Raw genomic sequence first — 23,689 nt, 5'->3', positions numbered from 1 at the left:
TTCTTGACATTTTCCAAATTGACTGGCCTCTCTGTAATGATGACCTTCAAGTAATGATGGACTGTCGTTTCTCTTTGCTTATTTGAGCTCTTCTTGCCATAATATGGACTTGGTCTTTTACCAAATAAGGCTATCTTCTGTTCACCCCCCCCCCCCCACCTTGTCACAACACAACCGATTGGCTCAAACGAATTAAGTAAAGAAATTCCACAAATTAACTAATGGCGACACACCTGTTAATTGAAATGCATTCCAGGTGACTACCTCGTGAAGCTAGTTGAGAGAATGCCAAGAGTGTGCAAAGCTGTCAAGGTAAAGAGTGACTACTTTGAATAATCTCACATATGAAATAGATTGATTTGTTTAACTGTTTTTTGGTTACTGTCTTCACTATTATTCTACAATGTAGAAAATAGTAAAAATAAAGAAAAAACCCTGGCATGAGTAGGTGTGTCCAAACTTTTGACTGGTACTGTAAGTAAGTATAAAGCACAAGGATATTTACCTTCTGTAAATACATTTGATAGGTATAATAGGAACAATTCTATCCTACTATAGGCTATACATGTCCTATTATGGGCTAAAGATGTAAGTATAAAGCACAAGGGTGAGGTTATTTACTTACTGTAAATAGTTTCTGAAAGAGAATGATTCCTTATAGAATATCAAAGATTGATGCAGTCATTGAGCCACTTCAGTCACTAGCAAAAACTGGCAAAGTGGAGACAGACAAAACAGAAAGGTTGGGCATTATTACATCAATAAGAAAATATTAACCAGAAACATGAACAAATAAGATGGCGCAGGTGCACCTCGAATCAATGACACTGACCTCCCAACTTCACCACAGTTTTGGTGAGGTAACTTCGTTACCTTGTTCTAAAAACAGATAAGGAGATGTGCCTCTTACACACCCATCTTACAGTGGGTGGCTAGATCTAGATAGGATTTGTAAAATATTATTTTAAAGTCTAGTTAAAGGCAGATTATTAACAGTGCCTTTACCCAATGCATTTATTCTTATCAAACAAGTAAACAAAATACATAGTAAACAAATAACTTAGTTAAGACATTTCAAATCATTAGAATAAATTGTGTGTATTTGAGAGCTGGACTCAATAGTATGTGCAATAATTCTCAAAGTTTCTGTTTACCATTTTACATTCAATCATGCCTTTTGGAAATGAAGGTGCCATATTTGAACCTTCTATTTTAAGCAGTTTACAGAACACATCTCTTTTTGACAGGCTCAAACACAAGCAAGTCCTGGTCAAGCATGCAGGCATGTGTGAGGCACAAAGAATTCTCTCTGGATACCTTTCCTTCCTGCCGGAATGATGCAGTGCAAAGAGTATCACTGACTGGACATTGGCTTTCCAAATCTGTGGAAAACTTTAGACTAATAAAATGACAAAACATGAACCTGTACAGTCTCTCATGAAACCTAATAGCATAGGGAAGTAAGGAAATAGCTCAGATTTCATTACTGCTTACAGCAGGCACTGACTAGGCACACTAGTCTCACAGTGGACAATCCACTAACAAGATAGATGGAGCACACTGAACAAGGAACACAAATGCCATATAAGGAGAAATACTGTCTTTTAGCCCAGCTGAATGCATTCCTCAAGGAGGACTGGAGAGCCTTATTTTGAGATGCATCGTGCCTTGGCTTGTATCGCAGATGGAGAAAAAAGGTGTAAGGAAGGCTAAGCAACCGAAAGGCAACCTTGTCATTTGCAAATGTGTGATCCTATAACACAGCCGCCAAACTAGAATGCATTTCTGTAATTGTCCTTTGATAAGGGTTTTCACCCAGCCCTACACTTGTTTCAGTTTCAGCACCACTGTCTCCAACAGAGCCAGAATCTCCCCAAAGTATCCATCCTCGTCACCGAGGACCTGCTCTGTGAGCACCAGCTCCTGGTACTGCTCCTGTAGGGCGCTGAGGGAGGAAGACAGGGCGTAATCCTTTCGATACTGAGTCTGGCAGTGAGGCATCATGGCCAGGATAGTTCTCAGGGCCTTTTCCTTCCAGTCGTGCTCTGGGGAGGCCAATAGTTCAGGTACCAGACTGCACCAGCCTTGCTCTGCCAAAAGTGGCTGGAGGGAGACCTGCGCATACTGCCGCAAACGCTCATTGTGAGATGCATCTGGGATGGGGTCAAGTCCAGTCTGAGAGATCAGCTCCTAGAATAGAGAATGCCATTCAGTTAATATCAAACATAAATTTGATTTCACATGACTAGCCTTGTATTATTGGCAAGGTTTTCATAAAGAGCACCCCTCACCTTTTCGTTGATCATGTCATAGAGTATGGTTACAATCCTCACACGGAGAGCCCCACCTCCAGATGCTCGGAAAATATCCCCCAACACTTGCAGCCCACCCAGCTTCAGGAAGTGGCTTTGGGCCAAGGGGCAGTGACGTAGCAAAGAGGCCACAGCAAACAACGCCTGTATACAGACAAACATTAGCCTTAGTTAAGTGCCAGGAAGAGAATGATGATTTACAAGTGATTGACAGAGCTAAATTCTGTTCAGATTCTAAAACATAATTGAAGATATGTGATGAAACCTCGCAGCTTTAAATTGAAAGCCACCGAGTGTCTCTGCTAAAGACTTGACTATTAATCCTGCTAGTTATACTGGACTGATTCTAAAATAAAAATGTATTATGAGTGGATTTTATAATGTGGGAACAGGACTTGCCCTCTTTTTAACAGACATGGGTCGTGGAGTGGCAAGTAACATTAACAGCTTCTGAATGGTACCACTTTCAACTGCCTCCACCTGCACCACCGGGTTACTAGAAAGAAGATAGTGAATGATAATGTTACTGACTGACCGCACACACACAAATACAAACAAAAACAGGCTGTCTTTTGGCTGGTATTTACAATTCTTCAATTGGAATGGGTTAATGGAGACTGCTATACCTTGATAGAGCTGATCCCAGAACGAAAGAAGCACTCTCTTGAAGTCGATAGTCTGTGCTGTTCAATGCATCAACTACAAGCTTCAACCCTCCGCTAGATGCCAGGTTCTGTGCATTGTCCACCTGACAAGACATAACAAGAAAGGAAACTGTAATTATAACTCCATTACTACAATCAAATGAAAGTTGAGGTGTTTCTCATCCCCGACTATTAATATATACAAAGAAATCCCACCTCCCTGAACTGATATATGCTTGGGGGGCCTCACCTGATGAACAAGGTACTCTAAGTCATGTAGAGCTTTAACCTTCTCCTCCACAGTGGCGTTAGAGCTGTTGAATTGGGACACCAGTCTGCTCATAATCTGGAAGTCTGACTCCATCAGCATGTCTAGCCTGACCATGTCTTTTTTCAGCTCATCCATGGGATGAAACTGGGCCCTGAGAGCCTCCTGAACACATACACACAGGTTTGGGACCAAGATAACAATCAAAGACAGATGGGATCACAGATGCATTAGGCTCTTATCACAGCCGCTTGTTTCCACTGTGATAAGAAACTACAGACCCATCAAATCAGGGCAAACCTTCTCTTCTTTGTCACTGGTTTTGGGATCCACTCCTTCTTTGATATTTTTCAAAGCCTTCTTCAGCTCCTCAGCGCTGACGGATGGGCCCTGTGTGTTCTCCTTCCCCTGTCTGACTCACAGAGAGCAAAGACTGTAGTGAGTCTGATGTAATCTCAAGCAAACATAGTAGTGTGTGTGTGTGTGTGTGTGGCCATCTAACGTACAATAGCTATATGGCAACATGTTCAGATGGTGTTTCATATGGTTGATATAAAAATGTCAATAGGATCCTCAGCTCATACCTTTGTCCATCTATCTGGTATTTAAGAGTCTGGTGTTCCCCAAGTTTGACCTCCCTCTGTCCAGTCTGGAGGTCAAAGCCCCTTGGGACCCCAAGACCTGAACAATGCCAAAATTGTACAGTGAATACCTTTGATTCTGCCATAGACCTTAATCTCCAGTACACTACCGTGTACAACAGACACATGTGCGTTTCTGCTTTAGCAAAGCAATCACCTGATTTGAGAGTCTTCCACTTATCTGTTGGATGGAATACATCCAAATCCTCAGAATCTCCCTCTTCCACGTGGGCATCCTCCTCACCCTCCAGGCTGGCCTCAGGGCTCTCCACGACAGTCATAGCAGAGGGAGTCTATAGGGCAAAGGGTATTGTATCAGACTCCTGTACAGGCTTATCATAATCAGCTAGGCTACACAAACTGTTTTACATTATATTTATACAGTAGTATAACAATTAGTATAGGTAAATAATTATTTAATTCATCATTACTCACTTTTTCGCTGAGAACATGGAGCAATTGACAACTGAATACTAAGAGCATGAGTGCTACCTTCAGTCTGGTGGATTGACGTCCTCTTCTCCGGCATCCGATCAACATACTGGCTGTAGGCTATCTAACACAACTAATGTATTAGTGGCAATATTGATATGACACAGCAAAGGGTAATCAATACAATTCATGAGTACTTCGACGCACTGCACTATTTATATACCCAACTGCACCATTCCAGATGTCAGCATGGACGTGTAACGTTGATGCGCCCAGAGATACTTTGGAGGAGATGGAAAACTCTATTGGATTTGCATTAATGTCCATTGTGCACAATGCATTCTGGGACAAGGCAAGTAAATGGGAGTCAATTGGGTGCTAGCTCAAAAACCCAACATTAGCATGAATTTAGTGAACAAGAACTACAAAATTACAAGATTAGTCGACTCATACCCTGATTTTGAGAAGAGATTGCGTGACGATTGTCTTAACAACCAAGTGACGCAGGATGACAACGTAAACGCGGTCGACAGTCTGCTTGGTGGGGCGTTGACGTTCCTCCATTCATTGTCCAATGGGATTCCTATCTTTCTCTAATATCTCTCATACTTTTCAGCAATTAGACCACTCCCACAATACTTGTCTTCACGACCGGAAGCCAATCATATTTAAAAGCGTGTACCTTGTCTTCACATTATATGCAATCGGATTGGCTAATGGAGATTCCCCTGTATGATCCATGTGAAGCAATTACATTACATTTCTCATAGGGATTTTTTCCTTTGGGCAAAAGTCCGTCCTCTCTCCTCCGTGACCCGGCAACCGTGGTCGAGGAGTGTAGTTGGCTAATGAAGACGGTCCTCCCCTCCTCGATAGCCTTCTTATGGCGAGGAAGCACAAGTGTATCCTACCTGGGGACGGGCTCTTTTCTCGCCACTTCGTACAAAGTGATTTTCGTAGCATTTTAGGAGAACATACTCAGTCTCCTAACTTGCTACGTTAATTGTCCTAACCTGTTTAGTAAGTTGAGCAAATTTGATAGAGAAAAGGCCATAGACATCCTATTGATGGTGCGTTCAAGACAAGGGGTGGTGCTTTCAAGACAACTGGGAAATCTAAAAAAAACGAGGTCATGACGTCATGGATCTTCAAGTCAGAAATTCGGAGCTCTTGAAAGATGCCAGAGTTTCTGACTTGGATTTTCGAGTTGGATGACAGTTCAAAAATATTTTTCCCAGGTGAAGGCACTGAAGGCTGAGATTTCCGAGATGCCAGTCGTTTTGAAGGCAGCATCAATCAAGGTTCCAGAATGGTATCAAAATGGCAGCCATATTGGTCAGGGAGAAATCCAAACCAGTCTTAATTGTAATGAAGTGCAGAAGAGGCATAATCCTGATTTTACTTATGCAGGAAAATAAAAGTTAGGCATGTGATATCAGAAGTGGTGTAATATTATTATTGTCACCTTAAAATACTGTCATATAATTATAAATAAAGTTTAAGGGTTTTATACACATTTTCTGTATAAATAGCCTCTAAAATATATGTAAATAGACCATAAATGTCAACATTTTTGTTTTCTTGGAAAGTTGTAAGTGATATTATGTCAGTACTTGTTGCATTTACAACTTGTCCAAGTCCTATCATCAACTGATCTTAGCCAGTGTATGTCTGTGGATTGGCTGCATTGTTTGAATGGAATGTTAGCATATTGGCAGTTAATTAAAAAACGTTATGGAATCATTCCTCTAAAACTGGCTGGCTAGCTAACAAGCATACAGCGCAGATAAATTACTAAAATTCATTATTTTACACAATATCTTATCATAGCACTGGCAAGCCATGGTTGACCAACTCCCTGACCGAGATGGCTAAACTTTAACCCTATTGAAGATTTAACTCCATTCAAATATTCTAATTCCTAATTCTGTTATATTTCAGGAGTAATTTTTGGTTTCATACATAGACGTTGCATCATAGTATCTGTCCCATTACGGCTTGAGCGCACGGTCAGCGCCGTTGATGCCATCTCCATTTTGAACATAGTGATAGAGATATCATCTTTATACACTGAGTGTATAAAGCATTTGGAACACCTTCCTAATATTGAGTTGCACCCCCTTTTGCCCTCAGAGCAGTCTCAATTTGTCGGGGCATGGACTCTACAAGGTGTCGAAAGCATTCCACAGGGACACAGTTGTGTCAACTTGGCTGGATGTCCTTTGGGTGGTGGACCATTCTTGATACACAAGGGACAATGTTGAGTGTAAAAAACCCAGCAGTGTTGCAGTTCTTGACACACTCAAACCTGTGCGCCTGGCACCTACTACCATAAGGCACTTATAAATATTTTGTCTTGCCCATTCAGCCTCTGAATGGCACATACACAATCCATGTCTCAGTTGTCTCGAAGCTTAAAAATCCTTCTTTAACAGGTCTCCTCCACTTCATCTACACTGATTGAAGTGGATTTAACAAGTAACATAAATAAGGGGTCATAGCTTTCACCTGGTCAATCTATGTCATGGAAAGAGCAGGTGTTCCAAATGTTTTTTACATTCAGTGTATTCTGAAAGTATTCAGACCCCTTGACTTTTCAACATTGTTACGTTACAAACTTATTCTAAAATGTATTAAATTGTTTTTTTTCCCTCATCATCCCACACACAATACCCCATAATGACAAGTCCTCAAATGGCAGCTTCATTAAATACTACCCACAAAACACCAGTCTCAACGTCAACAGTGAAGAGGCGACTCCGGGATGCTGGCCTTCTAGGCAGAGTTGCAAAGGAAAAAAGCCGTAACTCAGACTGGCCAATAAAAATAAAAGATTAAGATGGGCAAAAGAACACAGACACTGGACAGAGGAACTCTGCCTAGAAGGCCAGCATCCCGGAGACACCTCTTCACTGTTGACGTTGAGACTGTTATTTTGTGTGTAGTATTTAATGAAGCTGCCATTTGAGGACTTGTTAGGTGTCCGTTTCTCAAACGAGACACTCTAATGTACTTGTCCTCTTGCTCAGTTGTGCACCGGGGCCTCCCACTCCTCTTTCTATTCTGGTTAGAGACAGTTTGAACTGTTCAGTGAAGGGAGTAGTACACAGTGTTGTACAAGATCTTCAGTTTCTTGGCAATTTCTCGCATGGAATAGCATTCATTTCTCAGAACAAGAATAGACTGACGAGTTTCAGAAGAAAGTTCTTTGTTTCTGGCCATTTTGAGCCTATACTCTAACCCACAAATGCTGATGTTCCAGATACTCAAGTAGTCTAAAGAAGGCCAGTTTTATTGCTTCTTTAATCAGAACAACAGTTTTCAGCTGTGCTAACATAATTGTAAAAGGGTTTTCTAATGATCAATTAGCCTTTTAAAATGATAAACTTTGATTAGCTAACACAATGTGCCATTGGAACACAGGAGTGATGGTTGCTGATAATGGGCCTCTGTACGCCTATGTAGATATTCCATAAAAAATCTGCCGTTTACAGCTACAATAGTCATTTCCAACATTAACAATGTCTACACTGTATTTCTGATAAATTTTATGTTATTTTAATGGACAAAGAATTTGCTTTTCTTTCAAAAACAAGGACATTTCTAAATCACCCCAAACTTTTGAAAGGTATTGTATAAAAGAAAACCCTGAAATATCACATTTACATAAGTATTCAGACCCTTTACTCAGTACTTTGATGAAGCACTTTAGACAGCGATTAGAGCCTTGAGTGTTCTTGACTATGACGCTACAGGCCAGAGGTGGGACCAAGTCATTGTTTTACAAGTCACAAGTAAGTCTCAAGTCTTAGCACTCAAGTCCCAAGTCAAGACCGTCAAGTATCAAGTCAAGTCTCAAGTCCTAAACTTTGAGTTTGGAGTCCTAAACAAGTCATAATGTGCTCTTCACCAAATGTAATACCATATCATATTTTTAACAAGAGTAATAGTTAGTATATTACATTTACGCAAATCATGAATGCTTTTAAACATCTATATATTTATTACTTTCCAAAGAAACGTTATATTTCCATGGAAATACATGGGTAGCCATGAGAAAGACCCCCCCCAATAGTGATCGACTATCGAGGATCGCTATGGGCCACAATCGGGCGATGTAGGCTTGTACACAATCGCCAGCCCAACCCCACACACACACACACACACACACTCTCTCTCTTTCTCTCTCTCTCTGTGTGGTTACAGTAGGCTAATGTATGTCAATGGTTTTAGGAACAGCAGTAACATCAGGCAGGATTTAGGCTACCAACTGCCTAGCCAGTTGTAGCTCAATCTTGGGTGCAATGATCACATTCCCACACTGACTAACTGTGTGGAGGATCATTGATTTAACTTTACGCTAGCCTACATGATACACTAGTAAAGTAATAAAATATATAGCTGTCGGCTATATTAGCCACGACTTACCGTTCTTTGTGCAGCTTCAAATGTCGAACAAATTTGGAAATTGTCTGTAATTTTCTTCCCGCTTGTTTTGCAAGTTGGAATCAATTTTTTGTTGATACAGCAGTCGTCTTTAGACCCCCAAAAAATAATTTTGGTTATCATCTTTCCAAGGGCTCCATCTGAATTCACCCGCCGACGTTCCTCTGCACTGCCACGCACGACTTTTTCTCCGCTGGCACAATTTGATTGGCTGCTGTCCGATTCAAACTGTAATCCGTTAAATGAAGAGTTGATGCGCTGCACACTTTTTTTAATAGCATCATTTTTAATATTTGGGCTTGGCGAGGGTATCAAGTCAGGTCGAGTCATAAGGCTCAAGTCCAAGTCAAGTCACGAGTCATTGGTGTTAAAGTCAAAGTCGAGTTGCAAGTCATTATATTTGTGACTCGAATCTGACTCGCTACAAGCTTGGCACACCTGTATTTGGGGAGTTTCTCCCATTCTTCTCTGCAGATCTTCTCAAGCTCTGTCAGGTTGGTCAGGTTGGACAGCACAGCTATTTTCAGGTCGCTCCAGATATGTTCGATCGGGTTCAAGTCCGGACTCTGGCTGGGCCACTCAAGGACATTCAGAGACTTGTCCGAAAGCCACTCCTGCATTGTCTTGGCTGTGTGCTTAGGGTTGTTGTCCTGTTGGAAGGTGAACCTTCGCCCCAGTCTGAGGTCCCGAGGGCTCGCTCTGGATCAGGTTTTCATTAAGGATCTCTCTGCACTTTTCTCCGTTCATCTTTCTCTCGATCTTCATCTTTTCTCCCAGTCCCCGCCACTGAAAAACAGCCCACAGCATGATGCTGCCACCACCATGCTTCCCCGTAGGGATGGTGCCAGGTTTCTTTCAGACGTGACACTTCGCATTCAGGCCAAAGAGTTCAATCTTGGTTTCATCAGACCAGAGAATCTTGTTTCTCATGGTCTGAGAGTCCTTTAGGTGCCTTTTGGCAAACTCTAAGTGGGCTGTCATGTGCCTTTTACTAAAGAGTGGCTTCCGTCTGGCCATTCTACCGTATAGGACTGATTGGTGGAGTGCTGCAGAGATGGTTGTCCTTCTGAAAGGTTCTCCTATCTCCACAGAGCAACTCTGGAGCTATGTTAGAATGACCATCGGGTTCTTGGTCACCTCCCTGACCAAGGCCCTTCTCCCCCGATTGCTCAGTTTGGCCGGGCGGCCAGCTCTCTAACTTTTTCCATTTAAGAATGACGGAGGCTACTATGTTCTTGGGGACCTTCAATGCTGCAAAAAAAAATTGGTACCCTTCTCCAGATATGTGCCTCGGCCAATCCTGTCTCAGAGCTCCACGGACAATTCCTTCAACCTCATCGCTTGGTTTTTGCTCTGACATGCACGCTGGGGCCTTATATAGACAGGTGTGTGCCTTTCCAAATCACGTCCAATCATTTGAATTTACCACAAGTGGACTCCAATCAAGTTGTAGAAACATCTCAAGGATGATCAATGGAAACAGGATGCACCTGAGCTCAATTTCGAGTCTCATAGCGAAAAGTGAATACTTATGTAAGCAAAAAAACAGTTTTCACGTTTTCATTATGGGTAATGTGTTAAGATTGATGAGGAAAAACATGTATTTAATACATTTTAGAACAAGGCTGTAACGTAACAAAATGTGGAAAACATCAAGGGGTCTGAATACTTTCCGAATGCACTATATCTCCCATTATGGCGTCTGTGAGTGCACGGGCAGCGCCCAATGATCAACCGTACCACTCAAAAGTTTGGACACACCTACTCATTCAAGGGTTTTTCTTTATTTTTACAATTTTTCTGCATTGTAGAATAATAGTGAAGACATCAAGACTATGAAATAACACATATGGAATCATGTAGTAACCAAAAAAAGTGTTAAACAAATCAAAATATATTTTAGATTTTTCAAAGATTTTTTGCCACCCTTTGCCTTGATGACAGCTTTGAACACTCTTGGCATTCTCTCAACCAGCTTCATGAGGTAGTCACCTGGAATGCTTATCCAACAGTCTTGAAGGAGTTCCCACATGTGCTGAGCACTTGTTGGCTGCTTTTCCTTCACTCTGCTGTCCAACTTATCCCAAACCATCTCAATTGGGTTGAGGTTGGATGATTGTGGAGGCCAGGTCATCTGATGCAGCACTCCATCACTCTCATTCTTGGTCAAATAGCCCTACACAGCCTGGAGCTGTGTTGAGTCACTGTCCTGTTGAAAAACAAGTGATTGTCCCACTAAGCGCAAACCAGATGGGCTAGCGTATCGCTGCAAAATGCTGTGGTAGCCACGCTGATACAAGTGTGCCTTGAATTCGAACTAAATCACTGACAGTGTCACCAGCTAAGCACCCCCACACCATCACACCTCCTCCTCCATGCTTCACGGTGGGAATCACACATGCAGATATCTGTTCACTTACTCTGCATCTCACAGTGACGCAGCAGTTGGAATCAAAAATCTCAGACCAAAGGACACATTTCCACCGGTCTAATGTCTTTTGCTTGTGTGTCTTGGCCCAAGCAAGTCTCTTCTTATTATTGGTGTCCTTTAGTAGTGGTTTCTTTGCAGCAATTCGACCATGAAGGCCTGATTCACACAGTCTCCTCTGAACAGTTGATGTTGAGATGTGTCTGTTACTTGAACTCTGTGAAGCATTTATTTCAGCTGCAATCTGAGGTGCAGCTAATGGCCGATTTTTGAGGCTGGCAACTCTAATGAACTTATCCTCTGCAGCAGAGGTAACTCTGGGTCTTCCTTTCCTGTGGCGATCCTCATGAGAGCCAGTTTCATCATAGCGCTTGATGGTTTTTTGCGACTGCACTTGAAGAAACTTTTTTGAAATTTTCCAGATTGACTTACCTTCATATAATCTCCATTTCAAAGTGGTCCATTTTCTTCTACAAATTGGCAAACAAACTTAAAGGGTGCATACTGCCACCTAGAGTGATTGAACAGGTATAAATCTAAGGCTGTCGATTTACTGCTCCCTACAGTATGGAAAGTTTGCTCACGACTTTAATTATTTGTCTGATCTCTCCTGATGGAATCATGTGATCCGTCAAAGCATAGGAATGTCTCACCCAGTTGAGTATTTTCAAATGGTGGATGCAATTTTATACCCATAAAATGCATACATATATGACCTTTGACCCCTCCAGTGGGCCCATAGAGATGTCAATACCATATCTTCTTGTGTGTTGTATATTGAAGTTAATAACACATCAATACCTTGTTTTGAGAAGATTGCCATCTTATAACATTTCATACCATCAATCCAGTTGGCCCAACTAAGCGCATAGCTGTCATAACATTAATAACCACATTTTGCTACCTCCGATAAGCGGTTATCATACCAAAATATAACCCACAAACATGGACCTCAGAAAATCATTAGACATTGCCAAATATCACATTGGTCCACTCTGGGGTGGCACTCTGGCCCATAATATTTTAAACAAAAAAAGCAGACTAATTTGATACAATTCATATCTCCTGACCAATTCTGTAATTTAAAACACTATTAGAATATAAAATAATTTATCAGACGGAAATCCATATGGTCTTCATTTTATTAATGTATTAACAAACATTTTAAATATACTCTAATGTTAGTATTTGATCGAAGGAATATAAAAAGTGTAGACTTCATTGTCTACTGCTGAGCACATTGGTTTTCCAGTGTTTTTTGCGAGGTAACATGGATGACTTCTTGAGATTTCAGCTTTTTCTTTTCATCCCTTCTGTTCTCTTCACCTTCTTTCTCCATCTCTAGCTCCTCAGTCATGGTTTTACAGTCAGCTGAGGGAGACCTAAAAGGCAAACCATTCCATTTGTATAAAGGTGTTGCCAAATCCAAAGCCATACAGATGACATTTACAACCCTGTTGTTATCATTTCTAGTAAAATATAAAGGATTAATTTACAAAGAAATGTTCTAGGCCTACGTGGTACACCAGTCAATCAATCCGTTTAGATTTAAAGTAAACAGTTTAACTCTACATGTTTTATTAATTTCAAAAAGTGCAAAGACAAGGATCAACATAGTTGAAACGGTTCCTACTGGCAGCAGACTGTAAACCATTGTTAGTACCTAAATTTACATGCATCAAATACATGGAAAGGAAGATCAACACACTGACTCATGGTACAGTAAGTTACAACTGTGTTCACCTAACAGCAATTCTAGCCTTGATCCAGGCAGTCAGCTTTGTAGGAAAAATGTCACAGAAAGTATAATACTATTCCCTGTGACAGCCCTCCCAAAAGGCAAGAGAAGGGTAGGCAATAGTGGACTAGTGGTGAGAGCCCAAACAAAGCCCAGGAAGAGGAAGACAACAAAGAAACTGAAGTTGACACAGTGGAAGAAGACAGGAGTCTGAAGGACCATGGGGACACTGACCTGGGAGGGTTGGGGATAGTGGTTGGGGGCTCCTCGCAGATGCGCACACACTTGCTGTCTCGGGTCAAGGCAGAGTTAGGCTTGGGGTTGTTGGGGGGCTGCAGAGGGGTAACGATGAGCCTCTCCTCCGTAAAAGGGTGGGCCTCTGCTTCCATTTCCTCTTTCATGTGCTTGGGGAGCTCCAGCACCATGGGCTCCTCTTTCTTCACCTCTGGGATGTTGTTCGGAATGTCTACAGGGAGCTTCTCGCGCTTGCGCTTCTGAATATGTTTTTTATTCACCTCTAAAGACAACATAAGATTGATTTAATCTCTCTTACCTAATGTCACTTTTTTTTTTTTTAATATGTAAGTTATCACTGCAACTGTGATCAAGTGGATGTCACTATATGGGCTAATTTACCATTGGGCTCATATTTCAACCGGAGCTCTTCCACTTTGACTTGCAGCTTGATGTTGTCACTCTGGCTCTGTTTGTGGGCCCTCTCTGCACTGAAAAGCTTCCTCTCCAGCTCCAGTGCTCTTTGACTCTCAGAGAGTGACTTCATCCTTTGCATGGACAACTCATCCCCCAGTCGCTCTGCATCCTTCCTACACACACACACAAATCAAACACTGATGCATGTACGGCAGTTCAAATTTGGTTAATCTCAACATTTGTAAGCCAAACTTTAAATGTGGAATGTTTATGGGCAAACTGAAGGTCATCACCCACCCAGCATGTAAATACTGACTGTGCCCTAAATCAAGCGATAACTCACGCAGAGTTTGAAAGTTGCATTTTCAGAAGGTCAGTGTAGTATGTCCCATCCCCACTGTCTGTTTCCACTGGGGCTGAAGAGGGCTGTGCCTTCAATGTCATCTGCATAGACACAGTAACCAACAATTGTGACAACTGCACAACATTCACTTCATACAGTGTGAATCTGTTGCCCTATAACATGTTGTAGTGTTCAGGATTTTAGTTGAAATGACAACAAAAGGCCTTCACCTCCACTTTCTCCAGGCGACGTAGTTTTATCATGAGGGCTTGTATCTCACTGTTCTTCTCTGAGAGCATCGACTGCAGGCGCTCCAGCTGGGCAGGATCTGCCCTAGAGCCTTGCAGTTGCATGAGCGTGGCTATCTGAACCTGGAGGATCAAGCATGAGGGAAACGCACATTAATGAATCCCAAGTCTACCTCGGGTTCAGTCTCACATTGTCATTAGGTGATTGAGTTAAAACATACAAATACTTTTTAAAATGTGTACTTTAAAAAAAAATCATACCTTCATACGATGGAGCTGTTGTTTGGAGAAGGCATGCTGCTTCAGAAGGGATTGGTGCTGTACTTTCATACTGATCAGCTGTCTCTCCATCTCTGCTCGTTTGTCTTCAAGCTAAAAATAAATCAAGAGGCTCTATAACACAGAACGGGGAGGAGGGTGCACACCCCAAGCCACAGTGGAGAGGGTCAAGAGCTTCAAGTTCCTCGGTGTCCACATCACGAGGACTTAACAAGGCCCTCTGACACCAGAACAGCCGTGAAGAAGGCACGGCAACACCTCTTCTCCTTTGGGAGGCTGAAACGATTTGGCATGGCCCTCAGATCCTCAGCAACTTTTACAGCTGCATCATTGAGAGCATCGTGACTGGTTGTATCACCGTTTGGTATGGCAACTGCACCGCCCGCCCCAGAAAGCCCTACCGAGGCATCACTGGGGGTGAGGTCCCAGCCATCTAGGAAGTACATGCCAGGCGGTGTCTGAGAAAGGCCCGAAAAATTGCTAAAAGATTCCAGCCACCCGAGACATGGACTGTTCTCAGGGATCCCATCCTGCAGGCGGTACCAGCTCAGACAAACACTCCTAAAAAGCTTCTATCCCCTGGCCATAAGACTTAAGTGGCTAACAACTACTACCCTCCCTCTCTCAGACTATCCACACTGACTCTATGGCAATCCACAAGTCCCTACACACTCAGACAACCTACACTACTGGTAAAATGATTTAGGATTAGATTACTCCTTTACACTGATGTCCATTGATTTACATTTATCCTGCTACTGGTTACTATTACTCTTGTTAACACGTATATATTACTACTAGTATACAGTTGAAGTCAGAAGTTTACATACACTTTGGTTGGAGTCATTAATACTCGTTTTCAACCACTCCACAAATTTCTTGATAACAAACTATAGTTTTGGCAAGTCAGTTAGGACATCTACTTTGTGCATGGCAAGTCATTTTCCAACAATTGTTTACAGACATATTATTTCACTGTATCACAATTCCAGTGGGTCAGAAGTTTATATACATTAAATTGACTGTGCCTTTAAACAGCTTGGAAAATTCCAGAAAATCATGTCATAGCTTTAGAAGCTTCTGATAGGCTAATTGACATCATTTGAGTCAATTGGAGGTGTACCTGTGGATGTATTTCAAGGCCTACCTCCAAACTCAGTGCCTCTTGCTTGACATCATGGGGAAAATCAAAAGAAATCAGCCAAGACCTCAGAAAAAAAATTGTAGCCCACCACAAGTCTGGTTTATCATAGGGAGCATTTTCCAAACGCCTGACGGTACCACGCTCATCTGTACAAACAATAGTACGCAAGTATAAACACCATGGGACCACGCAGCCGCCATACCGCTCAGGAAAGAGACGCGTTTTGTCTCCTAGAGATGAACGTACTTCGGTGTGAAAAGTGCAAATCAATCCCAGAACAACAGCAAAGGACCTTGTGAAGATGCTGGAGGAAACAGGTGCAAAAGTATCTATAGCCACAGTAAAACGAGTCCTGTATCGACATAACCTGAAAGGCCGCTCTGCAAGGAAGAAGACACTGCTCCAAAACCGCCATAAAAAAGCCAGACTATGGTTTGCAACTGCACATGGGGACAAAGATCATACTTTTTGGAGAAATGTTCTCTGGTCTGATGAAACAAAAATAGAACTGTTCTGCCATAATGACCATCGTTATGTTTGGAGGAAAAAGGGGAATGCTTGCAAGCCGAAGAACACCATCCCAACCGTGAAGCGCGGGGGTGGCAGCATCATGTTGTGGGGGTGCTTTGCTGCAGGAGGGACTGTTGCACTTCACAAAATAGATGGCATCATGAGGAGGAAAATGTGGATATATTGAAGCAACATCTTAATAGATCAGTCAGGAAGTTAAAGCTTGGTCACAAAGGGGTCTTCCAAATGGACAACGACCCCAAGCATACTTCCAAAGTTGTGGCAAAATGGCTCAAGGACAACAAAGTCAAGGTTTTGGAGTGGCCATCACAAAGCCCTGACCTCAATCCCATAGAAAATGTGTGGGCAGAACTGAAAAAGCGTGCGCGAGCAAGGAGGCCTACAAACCCGACTTAGTTACACCAGCTCTGTCAGGAGGAATGGGTCAAAATTCACCCAACTTATTGTGGGAAGTTTGTAGAAACGTTTGACCCAAGTTCAACAATTTAAAGGCAATGCTACCAAATACAAATTGAGTGTATGTAAACTAGAGGTCGACCGATTATGACTTTAACGCCGATACCGATTATTGGAGGACCCAAAAAAGCCGATACCGATTAAAATCGGACTATTTTTTATTTTATTTTTTGTAATAATGACAATTACAACAATACTGAATGAACACTTATTTTAACTTAATATAATACATCAATAAAATCAATTTAGCCTCAAATAAATAATGAAACATGTTCAATTTGGTTTAAATAATGCAAAAACAAAGCGTTGGAGAAGAAAGTAAAAGTGCAATATGTGCCATGTAAGAAAGCTAACGTTTAAGTTCCTTGCTCAGAACATGAGAACATATGAAAGCTGGTGGTTCCTTTTAACATGAGTCTTCAATATTCCCAGGTAAGAAGTTTTAGGTTGTAGTTATTATAGCAATTACAGGACTATTTCTCTCTATATGATTTGTATTTCATATACCTTTGACTATTGGATGTTCTTATAGGCACTTTAGTATTGCCAGTGTAACAGTATAGCTTCCGTCCCTCTCCTCGCTTCTACCTGGGCTCGAACCAGGAACACATCGACAACAACCACCCTCGAAGCAGCGTTACCCATGCAGAGCAAGGGGAACAACTACTCCAAGTCTCAGAGCGAGTGACGTTTGAAACGCTATTAGCGCGCACCCCGCTAACTAGCTAGCCATTTCACATCGGTTACACCAGCCTAATGGTGGGAGTTGATAGGCTTGAAGTCATAAACAGCGCAATGCTTGAAGCATTGCGAAGAGCTGCTGGCAAAACGCACGAAAGTGCTGTTTAAATGAATGCTTACGAGCCTGCTGGTGCCTACCATCGCTCAGTCAGACAGCTCTATCAAATCATAGACTTAATTATAACATAATAACACACAGAAATACAAGCAATAGGTCATTAATATGGTCAAATCCGGAAACTATCATCTCGAAAACAAAACGTTTATTCTTTCAGTGAAATACGGAACTGTTCCGTATTTTATCTAACGGGTGCCATCCATAAGTCTAAATATTCCTGTTACATTGCACAACCTTCAATGTTATGTCATAATTACGTAAAATTCTGGCAAATTAGTTCGCAACGAGCCAGTCGGCCCAAATTGCTGCATATACCCTGACTCTGTGTGCAATGAACGCAAGAGAAGTGACACAATTTCACCTGGTTAATATTGCCTGCTAACCTGGATTTCTTTTAGCTAAATACGCAGGTCTAAAAATATATACTTCTGTGTATTGATTTTAAGAAAGCCATTGATGTTTATGGTTAGTTACAGTCGTGCAACGATTGTGCTTTTTTCGCAAATGCGCTTTTGTTAAATCATCCCCCGTTTGGCGAAGTTGGCTGTCTTTGTTAGGAAGAAATAGTCTTCACACAGTTCGCAACGAGCCAGGCGGCCCAAACTGCTGCATATACCCTGACTCTGTTGCAAGAGAAGTGACACAATTTCCCTAGTTAAAAGAAATTCATGTTAGCAGGCAATATTAACTAAATATGCAGGTTTAAAAATATATACTTGTGTATTGATTTTAAGAAAAGGCATTGATGTTTATGGTTAGGTACACGTTGGAGCAACGACAGTCCTTTTTCGCGAATGCGCACCGCATCGATTATATGCAAAGCAGGACACGCTAGATAAACTAGTAATATCATCAACCATGTGTAGTTAACTAGTGATTATGATTGATTGATTGTTTTTTATAAGATAAGTTTAATGCTAGCTACCAACTTACCTTGGCTTCTTACTGCATTCGCGTAACAGGCAGGTGGTTAGAGCGTTGGACTAGTTAACCGTAAGGTTGCAAGATTGAATCCCCGAGCTGACAAGGTAAAAATCTGTCGTTCTGCCCCTGAACAAGGCAGTTAACCCACCGTTCCTAGGCCATCATTGAAAATAAGAATGTGTTCTTAACTGACTTGCCTAGTTAAATAAAGGTGTAAAGAAAAAACTTGGCCAAATCGGTGTCCAAAAATACCGATTTCCGATTGTTATGAAAACTTGAAATCGGCCCTAATTAAAATCGGCCATTCCGATTAATCGGTTGACCTCTAATGTAAACTTCCGACCCACTGGGAATGTGATGAAAGAAATAAAAGCTGAAATAAATCTCTACTACCTTTCTAACATTTCACATTCTTAAAATAAAGTGGTGATCCTAACAGACCTAAGACAGGGCATTTTTACTAGGATTAAAATGTCAAGATTTGTGAAAAACTGAGATTAAATGTATTTGGCTATGGTGTATGTAAACTTGACTTCAACTATATACTGTAGCCATAAGTATTTATATATTCCTGCTACCAGTTCCTTTTCACAATGTAAATCCTACTACCAGTCACGTCGTATGTATAAACCCACCTCAACCACTCCAGCACATTGAAAAAGGTACTGACACTGACCTACTGTATATATTCTTGCACTCTCATTTTATTTAACTCCCATCATAGTCCTTGAGGTTTTTAATTCTATTATTATATTGTTGGGAAAGAGCTCTCAAGGTAAGACTTTCACTGTACTGTTTTATACGTGTTGTCTCCTGTGCACGTGGCGAAAACTTTGAAACACATTCAAAGACGCTACGGAGACAGATGGCAATGTAGTACCTACCTCTCCAAATAAAGAATTTCCCTTGCTGTTGGGATCTTGTGCCTGTTGCAACAGCTGATCCAGTTGAATCTGGAGATCTTGGTTGGCCTCTCTGGCTTTCTAAAGCAAGCAAAAAGGGAAGACATTCGTTTCCTTAGCATGAATGACTAGTGCAATGTATGCATGATATACACAATCCTAAACTGCTGAAGATTAGGATCTTTACCTCCAAGGCGTTGAAGCAGGAGACAGCTTCTCTCTCACACTCTTCTTTCTCCTCACTGATTCTCTCCAGTTGACGCTGAAGGTTTGTGTTGGTCAGCTCCAGCTGCTGCTCTTTGTACTGGGCCTCCTGAAGTGCCAGCTCCAAGGTAGCCTGAGTGGACGGAAACAAAAATGGCTACCTATACTGTACCACATGCAATCATTGTCAACTGAGATTTAAATCAGATAAAAGTAAACAAAGCAGAGCCTTTATGGGCCTATACTAATCTCTCGTGTACAGATGCATGTAACATCGGATGGAATCGGAGTAGGGCTGGGCCTGATATAGAATAAATTAGCCCCTCCCCTGCCACTCAAACAACAATGATGAGATCACTTCTTCCTCTCTGACAAGCGGTTATTTTACTGTAATAGAGGAGAAGTTATCCTTTCTATTGATACCATTTTTAATGTCTCAACTGCTCAAGTTGCACACAGAGCAGACACTACTAAAACGGGACTATCAATGAATATTGATTCGGTGTTCATAACAATTCAACTGCTCTGCCTTATTGATTGGCAAATAGATGCAAGTTGGCTAAACTTGAAATATAAAGATCGCTATAGAGATTAGCTGACTACTCACTAGCACGTGGGCTTGTGTTTGAGAGATTGTTTTTGATACCTGTGTTAATTTTCTATAATGCCTGCAACAAGCAGTGAATGTGCATTATGCAGGGTTCCGGTTAAACTTGTAACAAAAAGGGCATTTTCATAGACAGACTTAAAAACCAGATCAGTGATTATTGCAAAAAAGCAGGTTAAACTAATTTGATGAAATAATTACATTATTAGTTAGGCTTAATTTAGCCGAGGTATAATTTCACAAGCCCTGAATTCATTCGATTATTGCTGACTGTTTGAAATGCATTGTATTTTACAACAAAGCTTAGAGAAAATATTTATACAAATATATATATACATTTTTTTTTTTTTTTTAAATAAACAAATTGAAATATGATTTTTAGGACATGTCACCCAGCCGTGGAGCGTAGCGTCTGTCAACAGACTGTGGGATCAGACGACTAAGGACATTTTTTCCAGTTTGCAGATTTTTCCGATAACGATAATTTTGCCAAAACATGATTACGCAGGTGTTCGCATCTTTCAAATTTCTGAAAAGAGGGTACATTTGGCCAACAGACTTGACCAAAACTTCCGTTTAGGGGGATGGAGACTTTGCTAGTCTTGGTAGTATCTTCTCATACATCTGACTCCAGAACTTAATTGAGCATCTGATGCAATATTTTAGTCCTGGGTTCCTGAGATTATGTCTTTACAGTGTGGTAGGGTCCTCACCTTAGCAGCCTCAAGCTCCATCCTCTCCACCTGCAATTCCATCATCTCTGTGGACAGGGTTTCATGAGTCTGCTCCGTGACCGATCGTAGCTCCTCCATCTTGATGCTCAGAGTCTCTGTCTGGAGCTCCAGTTTATGCCTCAGCTGCTTCTCACTCAGCTGCACCTCATCCAGTTCAGATCTCATTCTCTCCATCTACAGCCAAACACAGATACCCCATTCACTACATTGACTGGGCACACATAGTATTGTCAAGAAATAAGTATTGTGTCAAAGGCAACAACTCCTAATTAAGTATGTCATTAGCAGAGATGACTTGAGTGTGCATAATTCCACCCAAAAGAAGTACCTTTGCATCAGTGGTGTAAAGTACTTAAGTAAAAATACTTTAAAGCACTACAAAAGTAGTTTTTTGGGGTATCTGTACTTTACTATTTATATTTTTTTACTACTTTTACTTCCCTACACTTCTTAAGAAAATATTGTACTTTTAACTCCATACATTTTCCTTGACACCCAAAAGTACTAGTTACATTTTGAATGCTTAGCAGGACAGGAAAATAGTCAAAAATCACACACTTATCACCCGGCGGACTCACTAAACACAAATTATTTATTTGTAAATTATATCTGAGTGCCCCTGGCTTTCCGTCAAATTAAAACAAGAAAATGGTGCCATCTGGTTTGCTTAATATAAGGAATTTGAAATTATTCACACTTACTTTTGATACTTAAGTATATTTTAAACCAAATACATTTACCCAATTAGAAATTTACTTGAGTCATTTTCTATTAAGGTACCTTGACTTTTACTCAAGTATGACAGTTGGGTACTTTATCCACCACTGCGTTGCATGCAATTTTTTCCTTGCCTAGATTCAGCATATCCCCCAGCCAATGGTGTACAGGTAACCAAAACCACATCAATGGCTCCCCAACCTTGTTCTTGCACTCATTGAGCTCCATAGCGTGATTCCTCTCCAGCAAGGATTCATGTTGCTCCCACTGCAGCCTCCGTTGGCTCTTGATCGAGTCGTAGTCGGAGCGCAGGCTGTCCAGCACACGGCTTTTCAGCGCCACTTCCCGCTGCAGGGAGTATTTCTCCTGCTCCAGGGCCTGAGAATACACACACTAGAGATTCATACCTCAAACATCAACCCACTCCATCTGCGTTCTCATCCAAACCCTGCTCAACATTACTGTAATATCAGTTGTAACAAGATTCATGTCATAAAATATAAGGATGATTAGTAGTTGTTATGGACAGCAGTTGTCTTATGTTGTAATGAGTTAAACTGCTACTGTCATAGCCTATTCATCAACTGTCAAGAAGACAGCAGTCTTTAGAGATGTCAGTCATTGCCCAGTATGAATGATCACCTCCACAGCGTTGGTCATCTCTATCCGCTGCTCCTCCAGTTTGTTCTGTAGATCCAGCTGCCCATCCAGCAGCTGAAGGCCATATTGGCCTGCTTTCTGCAGCGCATCGTCTGCTTCCTTCAACTTGCGTTGTAGTCGCTGGATCTCATCGTCTACTGAAGTACACATCTTTCACAATTGAGGGGAGTTAAAAAGTTGAGAAACTTAACTGGAGCACTTATTGAGATTGTGGGACACCCATTTAAGTCCAGCGATGGTTCATATGGGGTTAAGTGGAATAGTTGTTCAATTATGTAAAGAATGTGGCTACTCTGTGATCATATCTGATTAAATGAACACAAAAAACAAGGATGACAAATATAGTTATTAGCCTAATGGTGGAATAAAGTCAAACCCTGAACTAAACCTAGTTGAAAACAATGGATAAAGAATGTAAATAACTACTGTTCCACAACTTGGACTCGGTAATTGGGTCCTATTCAGTAGGCACGAAACGGGATAAAACAATTGTATACACGCAACGTTGTATGCTTGCTTTTGCTAGTGTACAATACAGCATACGACTGATAAACACTAACATTAGCAAGCTTTTTCCTCCTGATATGAGCTAGCTATTGTAGCTAGCTAAGTACGTTAAATAAACTTGCACGACATAGTACTAGCTAGATAACGTAAGTTGCACGCTAACTGTTGATTGCACAAATACAGTTACCCTAGGAAATGTGATCATAAGAGGATAACTAGCAAGCTATTGTAAAATTACTTTTCATATTTAGCTAGCTAGTAAGCATACCTTGCCACCATGCAGTCAAAAAGGGAACAGAACCACCACAACTAAAATCGTCGTTGTTTTCGACCGCTTACACAAGACGATTTGAATTCTCCTGCAGCCCAATGACTGTTCAATGGGCTGACGTCAGAGTTTGGACTTCCCAAGAAACCCGTTTAGACTTTCTGGCCAGCCAAATATCGCGAGCGATAATGAGATGTCTGTTGGTCTGCATTTATACAAGGGCGTGGTGACCAATGCAGTGTTTCCAACTTAGCGACCGAGTCACTATATTTAGCGAGTATTCAGACCCCTCTAGCGACACATTTTCAAAAAAGCGACTTTTTCTGGTGTTATTGGAGACGCTGACGTGAAAACACGTACCGTTCTTACTCTTCTCAGCGGGTGCTGCCGTGGGTGATTTGGGACCCCACCCGCGTCCCAAATCACTCACAGGCGGCCCAGTCCTCACGCTGCAGTCAGAGCAGATGTTCACCCCTCCGTGTCCAGACTGCAAATGAATCGCGCATGCGGGAAGCGGCTGCTGGCTTATCCCGCCCTGGCTTACATTCAGGGTGGGTTGTAAATGTAAAAAACGTTAAAAAAATGTTTTTATAAAAAACTAAGTAACTCCGCCAGAGTGTCTCTTTTGGGTCACTTTTGCCCGTCCCAAGCCAGGTTAAAGGAGGAGGGTTGGAATTGTAACATAAAAAAAACAAGAATCGACAGAAGAAAGTTAATTTGTAGTTCTAAACATATTTAGGGTGTTT

The 23,689-nt window shown here is 41.5% G+C and overlaps 2 protein-coding genes across 4 annotated transcripts; both read right to left on the bottom strand.

Moving 5' to 3' along the window:
• Positions 1–732: 732 nt before the first annotated feature.
• Positions 733–4,851, bottom strand: LOC120048227 (nucleotide exchange factor SIL1-like). 2 transcript variants are annotated; one of them, XM_038994018.1, is made up of 9 exons: positions 4,301–4,851; positions 4,023–4,158; positions 3,809–3,905; positions 3,525–3,636; positions 3,207–3,389; positions 2,939–3,060; positions 2,712–2,808; positions 2,292–2,456; positions 733–2,190 (listed from the first exon to the last, which is right to left on the bottom strand). In XM_038994018.1, exons 1-9 carry the CDS (start codon positions 4,403–4,405, stop codon positions 1,822–1,824), a joined length of 1,386 nt encoding a protein of 461 aa, XP_038849946.1. In that variant the 5' UTR covers positions 4,406–4,851; the 3' UTR covers positions 733–1,821. The 2 variants fall into 2 exon arrangements, with proteins under 2 accessions (XP_038849946.1, XP_038849947.1); XM_038994019.1 differs by having other exon boundaries at positions 4,358–4,850.
• A 7,444-nt stretch (positions 4,852–12,295) lies between these two features.
• On the bottom strand, positions 12,296–23,431 carry spdl1 (spindle apparatus coiled-coil protein 1). 2 transcript variants are annotated; one of them, XM_038994016.1, is made up of 12 exons: positions 23,304–23,431; positions 22,151–22,318; positions 21,710–21,886; positions 20,771–20,965; positions 19,434–19,583; positions 19,229–19,327; positions 14,413–14,523; positions 14,134–14,274; positions 13,904–14,004; positions 13,546–13,733; positions 13,144–13,426; positions 12,296–12,553 (listed from the first exon to the last, which is right to left on the bottom strand). In XM_038994016.1, exons 2-12 carry the CDS (start codon positions 22,316–22,318, stop codon positions 12,397–12,399), a joined length of 1,770 nt encoding a protein of 589 aa, XP_038849944.1. In that variant the 5' UTR covers positions 23,304–23,431; the 3' UTR covers positions 12,296–12,396. The 2 variants fall into 2 exon arrangements, with proteins under 2 accessions (XP_038849944.1, XP_038849943.1); XM_038994015.1 differs by lacking the exon at positions 23,304–23,431 and adding an exon at positions 22,944–23,253.
• Between the last annotated feature and the right edge of the window lie 258 nt (positions 23,432–23,689).

The sequence above is a fragment of the Salvelinus namaycush genome, chromosome 5 (assembly GCF_016432855.1).
Source record: "Salvelinus namaycush isolate Seneca chromosome 5, SaNama_1.0, whole genome shotgun sequence".
Classification (NCBI taxonomy): domain Eukaryota; kingdom Metazoa; phylum Chordata; class Actinopteri; order Salmoniformes; family Salmonidae; genus Salvelinus; species Salvelinus namaycush.
This window is presented reverse-complemented; position numbering and strand designations above follow the sequence as displayed.

Coding starts and splice junctions, on each gene's coding strand:
- spdl1 (XM_038994016.1), bottom strand. CDS start 22,318: ATGTGTACTTCAGTAGACGATGAGATCCAGCGACTACAACGCAAGTTG. Junction 14,275..14,412: donor AACAGCTCCATCGTATGAAG/GTATGATTTTTT, acceptor TTGATCCTCCAG/GTTCAGATAGCCACGCTCAT. Junction 12,554..13,143: donor ACTATCCCCAACCCTCCCAG/GTCAGTGTCCCC, acceptor TTTGCCTTTTAG/GTCTCCCTCAGCTGACTGTA.
- LOC120048227 (XM_038994018.1), bottom strand. CDS start 4,405: ATGTTGATCGGATGCCGGAGAAGAGGACGTCAATCCACCAGACTGAAG. Junction 4,159..4,300: donor TCCATGTTCTCAGCGAAAAA/GTGAGTAATGAT, acceptor TTTGCCCTATAG/ACTCCCTCTGCTATGACTGT. Junction 2,809..2,938: donor CTGGGATCAGCTCTATCAAG/GTATAGCAGTCT, acceptor TCTTCTTTCTAG/TAACCCGGTGGTGCAGGTGG.